This window comes from Calliphora vicina, chromosome 4, assembly GCF_958450345.1.
Source record: "Calliphora vicina chromosome 4, idCalVici1.1, whole genome shotgun sequence".
Lineage (NCBI taxonomy): Eukaryota > Metazoa > Arthropoda > Insecta > Diptera > Calliphoridae > Calliphora > Calliphora vicina.
In genome coordinates, this window is record NC_088783.1 from 95,607,879 (window position 1) to 95,624,962 (window position 17,084).

Consider the following 17,084-nt stretch of genomic DNA (forward strand, 5'->3'; position numbering starts at 1 on the left):
ATGGCCAAAAAAAATCGTTGCTGATTTCATAATATATATGGCTCAACAGGATCAACAGTGAAAAATTAAAATTTCATAAAAATTCTAAAAAAAGACGAAATTTTGGAAAAAGAGTTATGATGGTAACAAATGCTGGATCATTTACCTTTAAAATGAGGTATGTCCCATCCTGTCATCTATCTTAGTTTGTCCACAATTGTCGAAAATTCTTCCGAGGATCAACAGTGAAAAATTAAAATTTTCATAAAAATTTTAAAAATAGTCAGACGAAATTTTGGAAAAAGAGCTATGATGGTGACTAATGCTGGATCATTTACCTTTAAAATGAGGTATGTCCCGTCCTGTCATCTATCTTAGTTTGTCCACAATTGTCGAAAATTCTTCCGAGGATCAACAGTGAAAAATTAAAATGTTCATAAAAATTTTAAAAATAGTCAGACGAAATTTTGGAAAAAGGGCTATCATGGTGACAAATGCTAGTTCATTTCCCATTAAAATGAGGTATGTCCCATCCTGTCATCTATCTTAGTTTGTCCACAATTGTCGAAAATTCTTCCGAGGATCAACAATGAAAAATGTTAATTTTCATAAAAATTTTAAAAATAGTCAGACGAAATTTTGGAAAAAGAGCAATAATGGTGACAAATGCTGAGTGATTTACCTTTAAAAAGAGGTATATTCCATCTTGTCATCTGTCTTAATTCGATCACAAATTGTTTTTAAAAAATACGCATTAAATAGTTTTTAAATATAAGTGAATGTAATAGGGTGGTCAGACGGCATGTATTGCTTGTGTATTGGGACATGTATTCGATACATATGGAATTCCATGTGTATGGCAAAATTCACGTTATACATACGATTCATAATTTCCACGTTCAAACGTACATATGTAATTGCATGTGACATAACCTCTATTAGTTTATATGTTTGTTGTTTTTAACAATATATTTATTTAAAACATTTTAAAATCACAATACATATATTTAATGCAATGAAATTTATTTTGTTATGATTTTGCTTTACTATTTTTTGTTTTGTTTTTTATTTTGCACTCACACAGTGTTGTATTTCAAAATACAACACTGTTATACACACGAAAATAGAACATGCTCTAATTGCAAAAAATGTCACGAGTAATACACATGTATTTTACATACACAAAGTTTCATATGGATCACACGGTATGTACATGTTTACATATGGAAAAATGTCCCAATACATGGCACAAAACACAAGCATACATGCCGTCTGACCCCCCTTTAAGTATGGCAAATATGTCACAAAAAGCAAAACATATTTGTGAATATATCCCAAATTTGCAAATATATCACAACCTCTAAAAACGAATTTATAAATATGTAATGACTTAAGGCGTTACGACGAAACATATTTGGAAATATTTAATAACGTAAAGTTTTACGTCGAAACATATTTAACTCGGCATATTTATCTTCAATCATTTTGTTTTTATCGGGAAATAAATATAAATTACACCTGTTTTTTATTAACGCATAAACTAAAAGACAAATAAGTAAAGAAAATTCTTTATTTCTTTTTTGATACTTTTTTGTACATTAACATTAAAGAAAGATCAAGAGTGTTAACTAAATTATTTACAACTACTCTTAAATTAGTCTCTTAAACGAAAACAGTGAGCGAAGGTTGAGTGTAAACGGCAGAAATGCATACGTAACAGTTAATGCAGATGAAGAAAATATAAACAAAACAAACAGAAGAATAGATGACAGCTTGTTTTTAACCGCCAAGCCTTTTAACCGTGCTCGTTCTTGTTCCCCCGCATTGTCAACAACTAATGATTGTCAAACAAAAGAAAACCCAACAGCTGTTAATCTGGAGTTACCAAAGAATACAAATACTTTATTTACGCCTGAAAGTATGCTAGCAATATCTGTTTAAGAAACGAAATCCACCACACCGACTACAATTAAAATTAACCCATTTAGCGGCGCTATACCCAAGATTAGTCAACCATTAAATAAAGATAATAAATCCCAAATACAGGTTGGAATGGACCGGTATTTTACAGTATTAAAACGGGCACGAAGTCCCAAGTCTTCGAAAGCGGCACCCTTGGCCAAATTATATAAGGATAGTGAACCTGCTAGACTACACAATGAAAATCGTTTTTCTATTCTGGAATGTGAAACAGATGAACCACTAAATAAAATTACCTCTACAAAACCACCCCCTATTTACTTGAGAGAAAATAATTCAAATTCACTGGTTCAGAGCCTGATCTCATTAATAGGAGAGAACTCTTTCTACGTTATCCCAATCAAGAAAGGCACGATTCATGAAACTCAAATACAGGTCAATAGTTTTAAACCTGAAAAAAAATGAAACACATCCCATATATAACCCGAAGTATTTATTGCATCGTAAAAAACATAAACGATTTAGCCCCGTCCAATGTATGAATTGCCAAGAATATGGACACACCAAGGCATATAGCAAATTGCCACCAGTATGTGTTATTTGCGGGGAGTTGCATAACACATCCCAATGTAACAAATCCAAAGATGATCCTAAAATAATAAAAAATGCAGCAATTGCGGAGGTAACCACACAGCAAACTACAGGGGTTGTCCTGCCTACTCAATTGTTAAAAAATCACAAAGCCATAAACCGCAGATTTTCCCAGCTCAGCCATTAAATAACATCAATTTTAACTACCCCCCGTTGCAATAGACATATGACAATAAAGAAACATATGCAAATATACTAAGAAACAACCAAACTAAGACGCAACCACAAAACCAAAATATGAACCCAGTGGTAAGAGAGCAAACGCCAATTTTCAATTTTACCAGACTAGAATCTACAATAGAAACTCTTGTGCAATCGGTAAATAACTTTACAAACTCAATGAGTAACATAATGCAAGAAATGCTTAAGATGCAATCAATGTTATTGCAGGCTTTGCTTAACAGATCATGAACTGCCTAAGAATATGTTTTTGGAACGCTAACGGCATTCGCAAACATAAAAACGAACTCGAGTATTTTCTAAAAATTCATGAAGTGATATAATGTTTATTTAAAATAAATGGATATGTTTTTTATGGCACAAATGATCCAAGAGATAGAGCATGTGGAGGCTCTGGAATTTTAATTAAAACCTGTATCAAACATCATTCAATGTGTGATATTTGTGAAGATTATCTTCAATCTACGACAATCTGTTTGGATGATTGCTACAGAAACCTATTAATTTCGTCGATATATTCACCTCCAAGGTTTTCGATTACTGAAAACAAATATGAACATTTTTACGAATCACTAGGACCCTGATTCCTGGAAGCTGGCGATTATAATGCTAAGCATACTCACTGGAGATCAATACTTGTAACCCCGAAAGGTTACAATACAATTTAATACAATTTCTAAATTGAATTTGAAGGTGCTGTCGAGCGGAGAACCAACATACTGGCCTACTGACCCAAGCAAAATACCCGATGTCATTGATTTTGCAGTTACAAAAAATTTACCAATGGAACTAATGCAGGTTAAATCTTCATTAGAATTATCCTCGGATCACTCACCCACCTTCGTTTCTCTATTGAACCCCCTAGAAATAGTATCCCCGACTGGCCAGTCTGCAATATCAAGCACGAAAATAAATTGGTTGAAATATAGAAAATATATTAGCACACACAGTACAGGAAATATATCGCTAAGAACACCAGAAGATATCGATATCTCACTCAAAAATTTTGAACAAAACTTAAAACTTGCTGTTGAACACGCCACTCAAATAACCCAACAAATAAGATACAATAGACTCTATTCTGCAGACATTGAACAGTTATTAGCTGAAAAAAGAAGAGTTCGTCGAGAGTTGCAACTCTACTCAACTTAAAACGGAGCTTAGAAAATGTCGCAAACGCCTCAGTATGCTTCTTCACAAACGCAAAACTGACTCAATTAATAAATATCTGGAGAACTTAGATGCCACCCAGTACTCAAATTACTCTCTATGGCGAGCTACAAAAAAATTAAAAAGACCTGTTATGAGCAGACCTGTTATGAGCAGACCTCCTCTACGTAATTCTAGTGGAGGTTGGGCGAGAAACGATACTGAAAAAGGAAACCTGTTTGTTAGTCATCTAAAGAATGTATTTTCCCCAAACGAGTCAAACGACATAATAGTGTTACCACCTACTTTACCCCATATTACTGCAGCTGAACCACTTCGTTTTGAGATTTCAGAGATTGTCAAGGCTATTGTTGATTTAAACTCCAAAAAATCACCTGGTATTGAAAAAATCAGTAACAAGATGCTCCTCGAGCTACCCCAAATTGCATTAAGAATAATACTATTTATTTTTAATGCTATATTACGCCTTGAATATTATCCACCGGATTGGAAGGTTTCTTTAGTTACAATGATACCTAAGCCGGGAAAAGATCACAGTAAAGTAGAATCATATAGACCCATTAGCCTATTGTCAAATATATCAAAGCTATTCGAAAAACTGTTAATGCACAAGTTAAAGCCGATAGTGAATCATTTTGATTGTATTCCAACTCATCAATTCGGATTTCGAGAAAAACATAACACCATAGAACAAACTCACAGGTTGGTAGAAATCATATCCAAGACCTTTGAAGAAAACAAATATTGTTCTGCACTCTTCATCAACGTTTCGCAAGCCTTCGACAAAGTACGGAATGAAGGATTATCGATAAAAATAAAACAATATTTACCAGTGAACACACACAAGCTTCTAGAATGTTATTTAAGTCATCGAAAGTTCGTTCTTAAAGAGAGAGACTTCATAAGTTCACCACAGGCTATTGAAGCAGGCGTACCCCAAGGAAGTATACTGGGTCCCTTCCTATATTTGCTATATACTTGTGATATGCCTACAAACAGTCGAACCCACATATCTACTTTTGCTGATGACACAGCTATATTAGCCATTCATGAAAACCCCCAAGAAGCATTTGTACTTTACAAGACTATACTCGACATAGAAAGGTGGTTAAAACAATGGAGAATAAAAGTAAACGAGCAAAAATGTATACATCTTACATTCACATTGCGTAGAGAATCGAACATAATAAATAATCATATAATACCTCAACAAACTGAAGTTAAATATCTAGGTCTGCATCTAGACCGACGTCTTACCTGGAAAAAGCATATAGATACGAAATTGACTCAAATGAAGTTAAAATTACTACAAATTTACTGGCTAATTGGTAAAAATTCGAGATTGAGTTTAGATTGCAAACTTTTGCTGTACAGCCAGACTATGAAAACAAACAAAACATTTCGCAAACGTTTGCAAACTGTACAAAACAAATCAAAATTTTATATTGTATTGTACATGAGCAAAAACTTTTCAAGTGACAAAGAGAAAAAACGAAACGATTAGCTTTTCACTCATCTGCATTATTTAATTTACCGTTACAATCATACATTTGAGTACAAAACAGATAGAAAAACGTATTTTTTATTCGTATTGTTTTTTTTTTGTACTGTGTTCTCTATTATAATGATTAAATCAATTACCAAACGTTTTTTATCATAATGTTTCAATATTGTTCTTACTCTTTTCTAGCTGCGTACGTTTATATTAATGTACAGTTTGCGCTCATGAGCAAAAACAATACAAAACATAATGGGACAATCATTCTCATTGTATGTTTTTGGTTTTTGTTTTACTCACTGAAAAGAACAAAACAAAACGATAGCAAACGTTTCGATTTGTTTATTTCCGTACTCTGTGTACAGCTCAATAATAAAACCCATATGGTGCTATGGAATTCAATTATGGGGCACGGCCTCAGCTTCTAATATTGAAAAAATTCAAAGATTCCAAAATAAAATATTACGAATGATAACAGCAGCGCCTTGGTATGTGAGAAATATTAACATTCATAAGGACCTAGGTGTCTCCCTGGTGAAAAATTAAATAAAAAAACAAGCGGAGTCATATTTGAAAAAGTTAGAAGTTCACCCAAACCCACTTGCACGAACATTAATGAGAAGTAATGGCTACATCCGACTAAGAAGAAGGAATCTAACAGACCTGCGCTGATGATAGGATCTATAAATTAAACATAATTTTTCGTCCAACTGTTGGGGGCGTAAATAAAAAATAATATTTAGATTTAAGATTTGAACAAATTATTGATAGTTCACATTATTTTGTGAAGATACAATAAATAAAATTTATTTATATTTAAAAAATTTATTTTATATTTACATTTTTTAATGTAAACTATTTTTTTTTTAAGTAGAAATTTATAACCGATTATGGCCAATAGGCTAGGTTGTTGAAAATAAATAAAAAAAAAAAAAAATATGAAATAAAAAAAAAATATGGTATAAAAAAATGGCATACAGATATATTTTCTATCACTACCCTTTTTACGATTTCTTAAATTTACATATTGCAAACCTTAAAACGTTATATTTATAAAAGCATGAAATGTAAAAGATCGATGCATTTTTTTTTAAATTCTTAGGTTATGATGTAAAAAATTTGTTTGGAAAATATTAACCCACAGATTAACTTTTAGACAGATCCCAATAAACAAGCCATCCATCAACTCAAAAACACCTCAGCACTGGCTATGTGATATTTAATTAAGATATCACCAATCGTTCAGAGCTACCGAATTATTTAAAAAATAAAAAGTTTCTAAACCACTGTGCTCTGGTCGTCCCTTAGCGTATTACCTTGTTGAGTTAATACAGATTTGATTTGTACAGCCATGATCTTATAAAATATTTTTTTTTAATACTTTCAGAACACCACTGCAGCTTTAATTGAACTACAACAGTCCAATCTTCACTTGGACATATCTGCACATCTAGTTAGTACTATTGTATCACAAGACTCACCAGTACTACGTGTTCTTTTTCATGCTGGTGCCGATCCCGGTGGTCATTTACAACGACAAAAGATTTGTGTATTATTACATGTTTCTAGTAACAATCATTTACCCATAAAAGGAAGATGTATGCCTGAGGGAGAAGACGGAGTATGTGTTGCTGAGGTATTAGCTTTAACTTGTCATTTTTAAATTATAATAATATTAAATTATTTTTGTAATTCTAACATAGGTTGTTATACCATTTAAATGGTTTCATGCGCTACCACCACCTCCTAAAGAAAATTCTAATAGCACTCCTACCAAAGTCCCCCAACGCCTTGTTCAAGTTTCATACAGCGTGTTTGAGCCTCCAGTGCGAAATCCTGAGCTATGTGAGCCAAAAGTGCAAATACAGCCTTTAACTAGCTTCGTTCAAGTTCCTCTCGTAACCCCTTTAGAGCCATTCAAAGAATTTCACGTTGACGAATCCCTTATTATTCTTTTGCCACAACAACCACTCTATCCATTGTCTAAATTCCACGTGCCCGTTTTTTTGCAACAAAATCCGGAGAAAAATATTTCATCATTTACTGTAAAAGCTCGAATAAAATCTGGTATCAAGGTTATAGGAGCAACTGCGTCTTCTGACTTGTGGAATATATCAATAGAAAGGGATAATACGAAGCATTCAACAGTTCGCGTAATAGCCATAAAAAAGAAACTTGATAATAATACTTCGTCACAAATAACAGAGAAAAGGTATTTAGTATTTTACGATTTATGTGTATTGGAATTTTAAACATAATTATATCTTTTTTTAAATATATATATATATTTAGAGTTAATGAAGTATTTACTTGGTTGTTGGAGGTAGCTGATGATACAAAAGATTTAATAGAAGGAGGCAAAATTGTCTGGTCTGTCACATACATCTATGATAATCCAAAAGATTCGTTAGCCGATCTTTCGCCTGAAGATAATAAAAAGAGAATAATAGCTAAACTTGAAGTCAATAAAGATGACATACAAGCAGTATTGCCAATGGCAAAGGTATGTACAATGCTGTCTATGAGTATGTTAAAAAAATTTAAAAAGAAAAAAATATTTTTATGTTATGATTTTATACCTACATATATATTTTCTTTATCAAATAAGTTATTTATTTTTTTATCAAATAAGTTATTTATTTATGTATGGTCTAGCCGGGTAACTAGACCATACATATGTGCATAGAAAAGTAACAATATAAAGGGGCCCATAGACACATACTGCTGGCAGAGTTGAAGGTTTCCACTAAATCCCACTATAGTGACAACATTTTGATTTTCCACTATTTTTCATCACTATAGTGGTAGTGAAAAATATTTTAACTACCACTAAAAAAATTAGTGGTAGTGAAACATATTTTAACTACCATTAAAAAAATTAGTGGTAGTGAAAATTTTTCCACTACCACTAAAGTGAAAATTTTGCATTACAATAAAATAGTGCAAATTTTTAACAGTCACTACATGAAAGCTTTAATTATATTATATGCACTAAAATCTCAAAAAATAGTGTTTATAGAAATATTCCAAACAAATTGAAAATATAGTCAAAATATTTCCATTTTATTATTTTTTATTGTATAAAGGTTAGGTTAGGTTCCATGGGTAGCCACTCTTCAAGCAGCTCACTTGGGTCCATTCAAAACTGATCCCGTTGTGATACCCAGGGGGTAAACATCTTGGTATTAATTATACGTCCGTTGTTTCCAGGCTAAATCAACCAGATTCTCTGATGAAAGAGTAGATTCGTCTAAGACTTATCCTTGACCATTCTAAGACCATTCCTATCATGCTTAGATGAGCTATCTAAGCATGATAGGAATGGTATTCCGAAGATGCGTTCCCTCATGTTTATCAGAGCCGGGTATTGGCAGAATAGGTGTGACACCGTCTCATCCTCTTCTTCATTATGACAGCTCCGACAGTAGTCATTATACCGTAGGCCCAATCTCCTAGCATGTGTCCCAATTATACAGTGTCCTGTAATGAAGGAGACAATTAGCCTTATTTGCTCACGACGAAACTCCATAAGTAGATTCGTCCTGCTGGCATCATATACGGGCCAAGTAGACCTCGTTATAACACAGGAAGACTCATTGGTCCACCTGCTTTGTGCAGATTCATATAGTGTCCGCTGATCAGCCATCTTGCATATAGCAAGGGAGATACCAGAAAAGGGGTCGATCTCATCATCATCCATCATCGCATCCATTTTGGCCAGTTCGTCAGCTATACAATTACCCTGATTACCATCGTGGCCAGGGACCCATATAAGCGTTATCCTAGAATGTCTCGCTATCTCATTAAGGGATACCCGGCATTCCTCGGTTAACCTAGATGTCGTAAAGACACCCGCTATTCCGTTAACGGCAGCCAGATATTTGATAAAACCTCAGCCAGTTGGATGCACGTTTAATGGCCGTAATTTCCGCCTGAAGAGCCGTACAAAAGTTAGGTAGCCTGAAATAGGATTTAATCCCATAGTTCTCAATAAAGAAACCACCACCGACCCTATTGCCCCGCTTTGAGCCATCAGTAAATACCCTTATGACATCATCAGGGGGTAAGAGTCCGCGCTGCCATGAATCCCTATTCGGGATCTTAATATGGAAATGCATATCGAAAAATGGTTTTGCGATGCAGTAATCGACATTACTATGTAAGTACCCATAGTAGTTCAGTATCTTAGAGTGCCCATGATCTTTACCAGACCACGAACATCCAGCATTCAGTCTCACAGCAGAGTTGAGAGCCATTTGTATCACCATCAAATCAACTGGTAACCAGTTTAGGATAGTAAAAAGTGCCTTAGAGGGGGTAGTACTTATAGCGCCTGTAATCAGTATCGCAATAGTCCTGAGAACTCGTTCCACAGCCTTACGGTGAGTGGCATTATCCAAGGAGTGCCACCACACCAACACTCCATAGAACAAGATGGGTTTAACAACTGCTTTGAAGATCCAACTGATACCATTCGGCATAATACCCCAGTTTGTACCAATTGCCTTCTTACAGGAGTAGATGGCTACATAAGCCTTGTTAATCCTGTTTTGAATATTCAAATTCCAGGACAGTCTTTTATCTAGAATGATGCCAAGACTTAGTTCAAGTGGACTTAGTGTGAACCCACAAAAAACGGAATTGGTTCTCTTCACTAGGAGGTATAAGATCGATGACTTCAGACCACCTAGACTGAATGGAATCAGTCTTGAGATTATTATCTCTAATCTCAAGACTGATTCCATTCAGTCTAGGTGGTCTGAAGTCATCGATCTTATACCTCCTAGTGAAGAGAACCAATTCCGTTTTTTGTGGGTTTACACTAAGTCCACTTGAAATACTCCACTCACTCAGTGTACTTAATGCTAATTCCATACAACTAGATATTGTATCCAGAAATTTACCAGATATAAATACTGCAACATCGTCAGCATATGCGACTGTCTTGATCCTTCTGTTGTCCATCCTGATCAACAGGGAATTCATAACCAAATTCCACAGAAGTGGTGATAATACACCCCCCTGCGGGGTTCCACGATTGGCCACTTTAAAAACACTTACACCACCTAAAGTAGCACAAATGACTCTATAACCGAGTATCTTTTCGACTAGTCGGCGAACACATAGATCAATTCCCAGTTCATCCATCGCAGATAGGATGGCATCGGGCCTGACATTGTTAAAAGCTCCTTCAATATCGAGAAAGGCAACAAGTGAATACTCCTTATGTATTAGCGACTCCTCAATGGAGCCAACTAGCGAATTTAGAGATGAGTTCCGACGGAATGGTCATTCTCAGATATACGTCAATCACCCTTTCTAGGGGTTTCAGCAGGAAGGATGCAAGACTAATTGGCCTATAATCCTTTGGTTTAGTGTGAGTCGCCTTACCACCTTTAGGAATGAAGACTACTCTACATCTCGTCCACCATGTGGGGATATAGGTCCATCTAATACACGCTGTGTATATGCTAATGAGCCATGGTACAACTATTTCTTCGTTCTTTTGAAGATCAGCAGGAATAATGCCATCCGGCCCAGGAGATTTAAACGGGTCGAAGCTTTTGATTGCCCATTTGATTCTATCCCTGTTTATCGGAACAGAGTTATCACCCGGAGCAGCAGAATCGGCAGCCCCATTCACAGTCTCATCATCGACTGGAAGGCAACCTGGAAAATAAGTATCTAATAGGACCTCAAGTGTTTCTTTACTATTCAGAGTCCATCTACCACGGTTTCTGGATATAGCTTGGTACAACCGGTGAAGTTGATAGAATTTTACGTAATCGGTTAGTCTCAGGATCCTTCCACGCCGCTACAGAAGTCCCTCCAGGCTTTCCTTTTCGCATTCCTCGTAAGGTTCTTAAGGTCCTCACCCAGTGATGCGACGGCAGTCTTTAGTAGCAACGCTGAGCGTTCATCTACGCAAGACATAAGTTTTACGTGACCCTGGTACCAACCAGCGTCATCGCATTGTGGAGGAGTGCCTGGGTTCTCTTTGAGAACTTTCCAAAACACCCCTACCAGTTTTTGCTTCACCATATCCCAATTCAATTGAGATATGGATCCGTCATTGGCACTCCGGTCGATAACCGCCCTGACAAGACTGTCCTTGACAATCTCGCTAAAGGACTTAGCTAACGACCTTTGTGTCGCTTTGGGCCGTTTAGGTTCCGGTTGCAGGCTCTTGGCCGCTGTATCCTGCTCTGAACGTTGCCGTTTAGGCCCCGCTGGTAATTCAGCAGAAGGAGACCAGCAATATAGGCTTTCGCCCAGGAAAGTGAAGCTTGTTGCTCCTTAGTGAGATCCTCGACTTTTTTAGAGCCAAGTGCCTCAACAAAGCGGTAAGCGGAACGCCTGGTGGTAGCAGCCCTTCTAGCAGAGTTTTTATGCCTGGGGTTAATTTCAGAGCCGGAATTGGCCAGGGGTGATGCGTCTTCAGGACAGGAGGATTCCTTCACAAGACGTGAGCGCACAGTTGGCATATGGGAAGCATCCGTGAGGGGCGACTTAGTCGCTTCCCCCTTAGAGGCACCCGAAACAGGGGGTTTAGCCGCCTTGGCGACTTGGGCTTTAGCGGCTTTGGAGGTACTTGGAGAGAAGTCCAGAGGTACCTCGCCGCTTAGGTCACTACCACCTATTGCTTTAGATTTTTTACAATCAGCCAATCTGGGTATGCCAGATTGACCTCTTGCGACACCAGTAGCATGCAGACTAGTCTGGCCCGGAGTGATCACCTGACTAGCCTGAGTTGCAGTAGCATTCGACTCACCACAGCCCGAAACCATCGCTGTGTGAGTAGGGTCCCCGGAGATTATGAAGCCCCCGACCGGGTACATGGGGCATGGCTTTCTTTCCTCCATGTGTCCTGATGGACAATTAATTGCATTTTATACCTGCTGCCAGGTGTTGAAATAACTGCCGCCCCATTGGAGAAACAGACGCAGACCACCAGCCGCCCAATATGGGAAACAGACGCTGGTGGATTTCGGACGGACATTAAAGAGTCCTTACCAGCCGGACTATCCACCTTAACCACCCCTCTCAATGAGGGGAAAATGGTTCGATGGAAAAAGCGTCTGATAGCCGCCCCAGAGGAGAACAGACGCTATCAGACAAAGGGGGGAGGGTAGTTCTTAGTATCATGCTCAACGCGTGCCCTTCTGGAATGGGAAACCCTGCCAGAGACAGCCAACTCAAGTTAAACTGTCCCCAGCATGGCCAACACGAATAATCGCACTTAAACCTCTACATCGCGTCAAGATGACTACCCATCGTAGAGGTTATTGTATAAAAACATAAAATAAAAACTTTAAATTTTTGAGTAAAGTAAATTTCAGGAATTAAAATCTTAGCAATTTTAATTTGTATTAATATAATTTAACAACGTATATCGCAATATAACCTAATGTTACTACTTTAATATTAGTATTAATTAATTTAATAAATAATAAAAATAAAAAAAGTATAAAATAACTTTTAGTTATTGAACAGAGCTGTAATCATTCACTAATGTTAATGGAACTCAAATAGAATGATATGTATTTGAGTTCCATTAACATTAGTGAATGATTATAGCTCTGTTCAATAACTAAAAGTTGTTACTAGTTAGTAACAATTGTTACTGGAAAAGCGTTCATTAACTCAAAAAACTTGCAAGTAGAGAAAAAATCAAGAGCGTATAAATTTTAGAGAGTGTTCTCTCGTTGCAAACTATTACAAGTTCTATTTGGAACTATTATTTATTTATTTACAATTTTATTTGTGGTGAAAAAATGTCAAAAAAAAGAATTATCAATAAAATTGAAGAAAATGTGAGTATTTATACATTTTACTGGAATTGTTACTGGAAAAGCGTTCATTTACTTTTTACTATTATTGAGAATTTAAAAGAGTAATTTTGTAAATTTTGATTTTATTCTCTCGTTGCAAGTATTTACTGGGAAAGTAAATGAACAGACCTTATATTTTTCCACTATCCTGTTAGTGGAGTAAAAAAAATTTGCACTAAGCTGTAAAAAAAAGGTTTTTCACTATCACAAAATTAATTTTAGTGAAAAACTTTCTTGTACCACTACCACTATTGCTTAGTGAGACTGTTATTTTTCAAGTCACCACTAAATAGCTATACTTTTAGTGGAAACTGCAAATTTAGTGCACTATCCCCATCTCTGACTGCCGGTGAACCCTTCGTATACGTGTGTGATTGATATTTTACTACACACCTATCAATCATCATTGAAACATTTTTCTGGCTTTCAAAACATATTTTATGTTTATTTTCAGAAAAATTATATTATTGTTCTGTTTCGGCGTATATCCGTTTCAAATCAATAAAAATAAAAACACAAGAATTATTAAATGGTTAAAAATTCAAAATAAAAGAGCAGAATCTCTTTCCTTTATTAAAAATCAAATTTTACCTTTTTTCTATGTATTAAGAACGAAGTGCAATAAAGGGCTTCCAAAAGACGATTGAAGCATAAACTTATTTCTAAGTAGTTGGTGACAAACAAAGATTAAATACCGTTAACGGTTTACTCGTTGAAAATAGTTTTCCAACAATGATGTAAACTAAAGTAGTAAACCACTAGGATTTACACTTAGCAAAAAAATAACGAAAATAATAGCTTTGTACTTAAACATTGCCGGCCACCTTGCAAGTTGCAACACATAAGAGTGTTGTAATTAAATAAAAACTAATTTGAGCCATTAAGGACTCCTGTTGAAATAAATTCGACGTTTGAGCCATTAAGGACTCCTGTGGACTGTAATAAAATATATATATATTTTTTTTTTCAAACAAATGTGAGTCATTAAGGACTCCTGTTGTTTTATTAAATTTTGAGCCATTAAGGACTCCTGTTGCGATAAAAGCGATCGTTACCTAAATTAATATCGGGATAATCCCGAAATAATCCATCCAAAAATGGTGTATTGAGCAAGTATGTATTTTCCCTTTTAAAATAAGCGGAGCAACTTCAGGTCCCAAGACTAACGCTACATTGCCCGAGTGATTAAATGTTGGAAATACTGGAGGAGTCTTGATGCGGTTCATTTTCTGAACTTTAGCCGTTATATAGAGGCGTTGAGATGAGTCATAAAGTGAATCGATTTCCACCCTACAGTACTCATTATCATCAATCTTAATCACTGGTAAGTGAAGTTTGGCTATCATTTCAGCACATATGTAGCTGTTTTGACAACATAAGTCTAAAACAGAACGTAACACAACTTTAGATTTTTCCAAACATAGCTTGACTTGCAAAGTCGGCGAAAATGAAACAGCCTGACGTATTGTGATCTGATTTAAATTGGAAATCGATCGCCTTTGAGTCTTCGAGGTGGTATGAGTATGGAGTAAAGAGTTAGGATTCTTTTTGCAATATTTGCAGGAGGCAATACTCTTGCAATTTTGAATTGGATGTCCACTTGACAAACAGCGAGAACAAAGTCCATGAAACGCTACAGTGCGTAGCTTGCGTTCCATACTCATATCCCTGAATTTGTAGCAAAATCGAAGAGGATGGTTTTTACTGCAAATGGGTCATTTGCGATTTATTCGATTGTTCAATGAACCTTGACCGGTCGAATTCGAGCCCGAAGCTTGGAGGTGAAACAATGGATGGTTCCACTTTAACTATTACACCGTGATACAATTTTACATTTTTTTTGTTGGACTTGAACGACACTAACACATATGAAACCTGAGATCATATATAGTAGAACTGCGTTTTCAGTTTTTCATTTTGTGATCTTTTCTCCCTTTTAAAGGACTTCAAAGTTTTAAGGATATACAAATTTCAAAAAAATTATTTAAATAGTTCTGTTCATTAGTTTTTCTTTATATGGATATCAAATGAAAGGGGACAATTTCTAGAAGTAGATAATTGTTTTTATTTTTACTTTTCAGGACGAAAAGTTGTAAAAAATGTCCTTTGAAAAATGTATCCTTTTATATCCTTGAGAATTTCCAATATATTTTTCTAAAAAAAATATATGTTGAAACCATGCATATACTTTAACACATGCTTAAATTTCGTTCTTATAGCTTTATAAGTTAAGCCTAAACAGAAAAAAACATATTATTTAGTTCATTAAAAAAAAATACTTTTATCGATACAGCAATTAAGATTACAAAAATATTAGATAGTACTTTTTGGACTTGAACAAGTCCACATACACATGAAACTGGAGATCGTATATAGTAAATCTGCGTTCTCAGTTTTTAATTTTCTGATCCTTTCTTCTTTTTAAAGGACTTCAAAGTTTCAAGGATGTACAAATTTATAAAAAATTAAATAAATATTTTTATAAATGTTTGTCAAATAAAAGAAGACGGTCACCAGAAATGGAAACAATATTTTTTTAATTTTTCAGGACAACAAATTTCAAGGAAAATCCTTTAAACATTTTTTCTTTCATGTCCCAGATAATTTTCCTACTAATTTTAAAAAAGGGTTGAGTCTATTAAATGTTAATTCGTTTTTATTTATCAGGATACATTCAGCCCAATTATGAATAAAAACTCCCTCGGGAGTTTTTCCCTTTTCTCAATTTTCCTATTCAAATTCAATGGGAAAAAACTCCCGGGGAATTTTTTATTCATAATTGGGCTTATTGTATATAAAAAGTTAAATATCTTATGTAACATCAAGCATCTAGTAGTTTTGAATTGACACGTCAAAATTCTTATAAATAATTTTTAATAAGTGGTCATTTTTAAAAAGTAATAAAGTTTGTGGTTTATTTGTACCTTTTAATAAAGGAAAAAATGTAACAAAGGCTTTTGTGGAAGTATGAACAATATTTTTTAATAAACATGGTTCCGAAGGCATGGTATATACCAGAAGTTGTGTGTAATTATTGTTACAAGGGGTTACTACGATCTAAGCAGTTCCCAATAAAATATGTGTACCCAGTAATTTGGTTGAAGCGGAGTGAGCATTCGCGCGATTTGTGTTACTTTTGCCGAAATCAGCCGAATACCATCAGGCTGAAGAATCAATATAGGGAGAAAATCGTTTACCATAAATGTGATTCAGTGCAGCCCGCGGTACTACGTTCAACATCAAATCCAAAGGCTCCATCGGAAGAGGTTCGCACAATTCCATGTGATGATTTAGAATTACTGAGTATCGGCTCTAGATCAGAACTTTATTCGGAATTTTTACCAATAGGAAATATGCTAGCCGATCCATCGCCGCATTTTATAACCCAAGCGGATTTTGATGATCTCGTGCGTGACACAAATATTTCGCAAAGAAGTGCTGAAGTATTAGGTTCCCGATTACAACAGTGGAAATTGGTTTCTGAAGATTTTCGGGTAACATCAGTCCGAAAGCGTTCAAACGAGCAATCATTTGACGCATGTTTCAAAGTGGATGACCAAACTGGCATCACTTACGCAGATGATGTTGAAAAACTTTTCGAAACTATTGGCCATTCCTATGACCCAAATGAATGGCGCCTCTTTATAGATGGATCAACGAAGAGCCTCAAAGGTGTGTTGCTTCACGTAGGTAATGTGTATTATTTATGGTACAGATGTTAAAGAAAATTATGAAAATATAAGCGCTATTCTAAAATTAATAAATTATGACCGACATTGTTGGATGATTTGTTCTGACCTGAAAATAGTTGCCATTTTAATGGGTTTAAAAAAAGGGTTTGTCAAACACCAATG

At 35.4% G+C, this 17,084-nt stretch overlaps 1 protein-coding gene across 1 annotated transcript in view; it reads left to right on the forward strand.

Annotated features, from left to right (window-relative positions):
- dtn (transmembrane protein 132C dtn) overlaps nucleotides 1-17,084 on the forward strand; it is a 343,107-nt gene that overhangs the window by 30,656 nt on the left and 295,367 nt on the right. Inside the window, exons 3-5 of the mRNA XM_065510268.1 lie at nucleotides 6,786-7,034; nucleotides 7,102-7,610; nucleotides 7,691-7,901. Of these exons, the coding sequence (XP_065366340.1) occupies nucleotides 6,786-7,034; nucleotides 7,102-7,610; nucleotides 7,691-7,901 (969 nt within the window). The remainder of the gene's footprint in view (nucleotides 1-6,785; nucleotides 7,035-7,101; nucleotides 7,611-7,690; nucleotides 7,902-17,084) is intronic.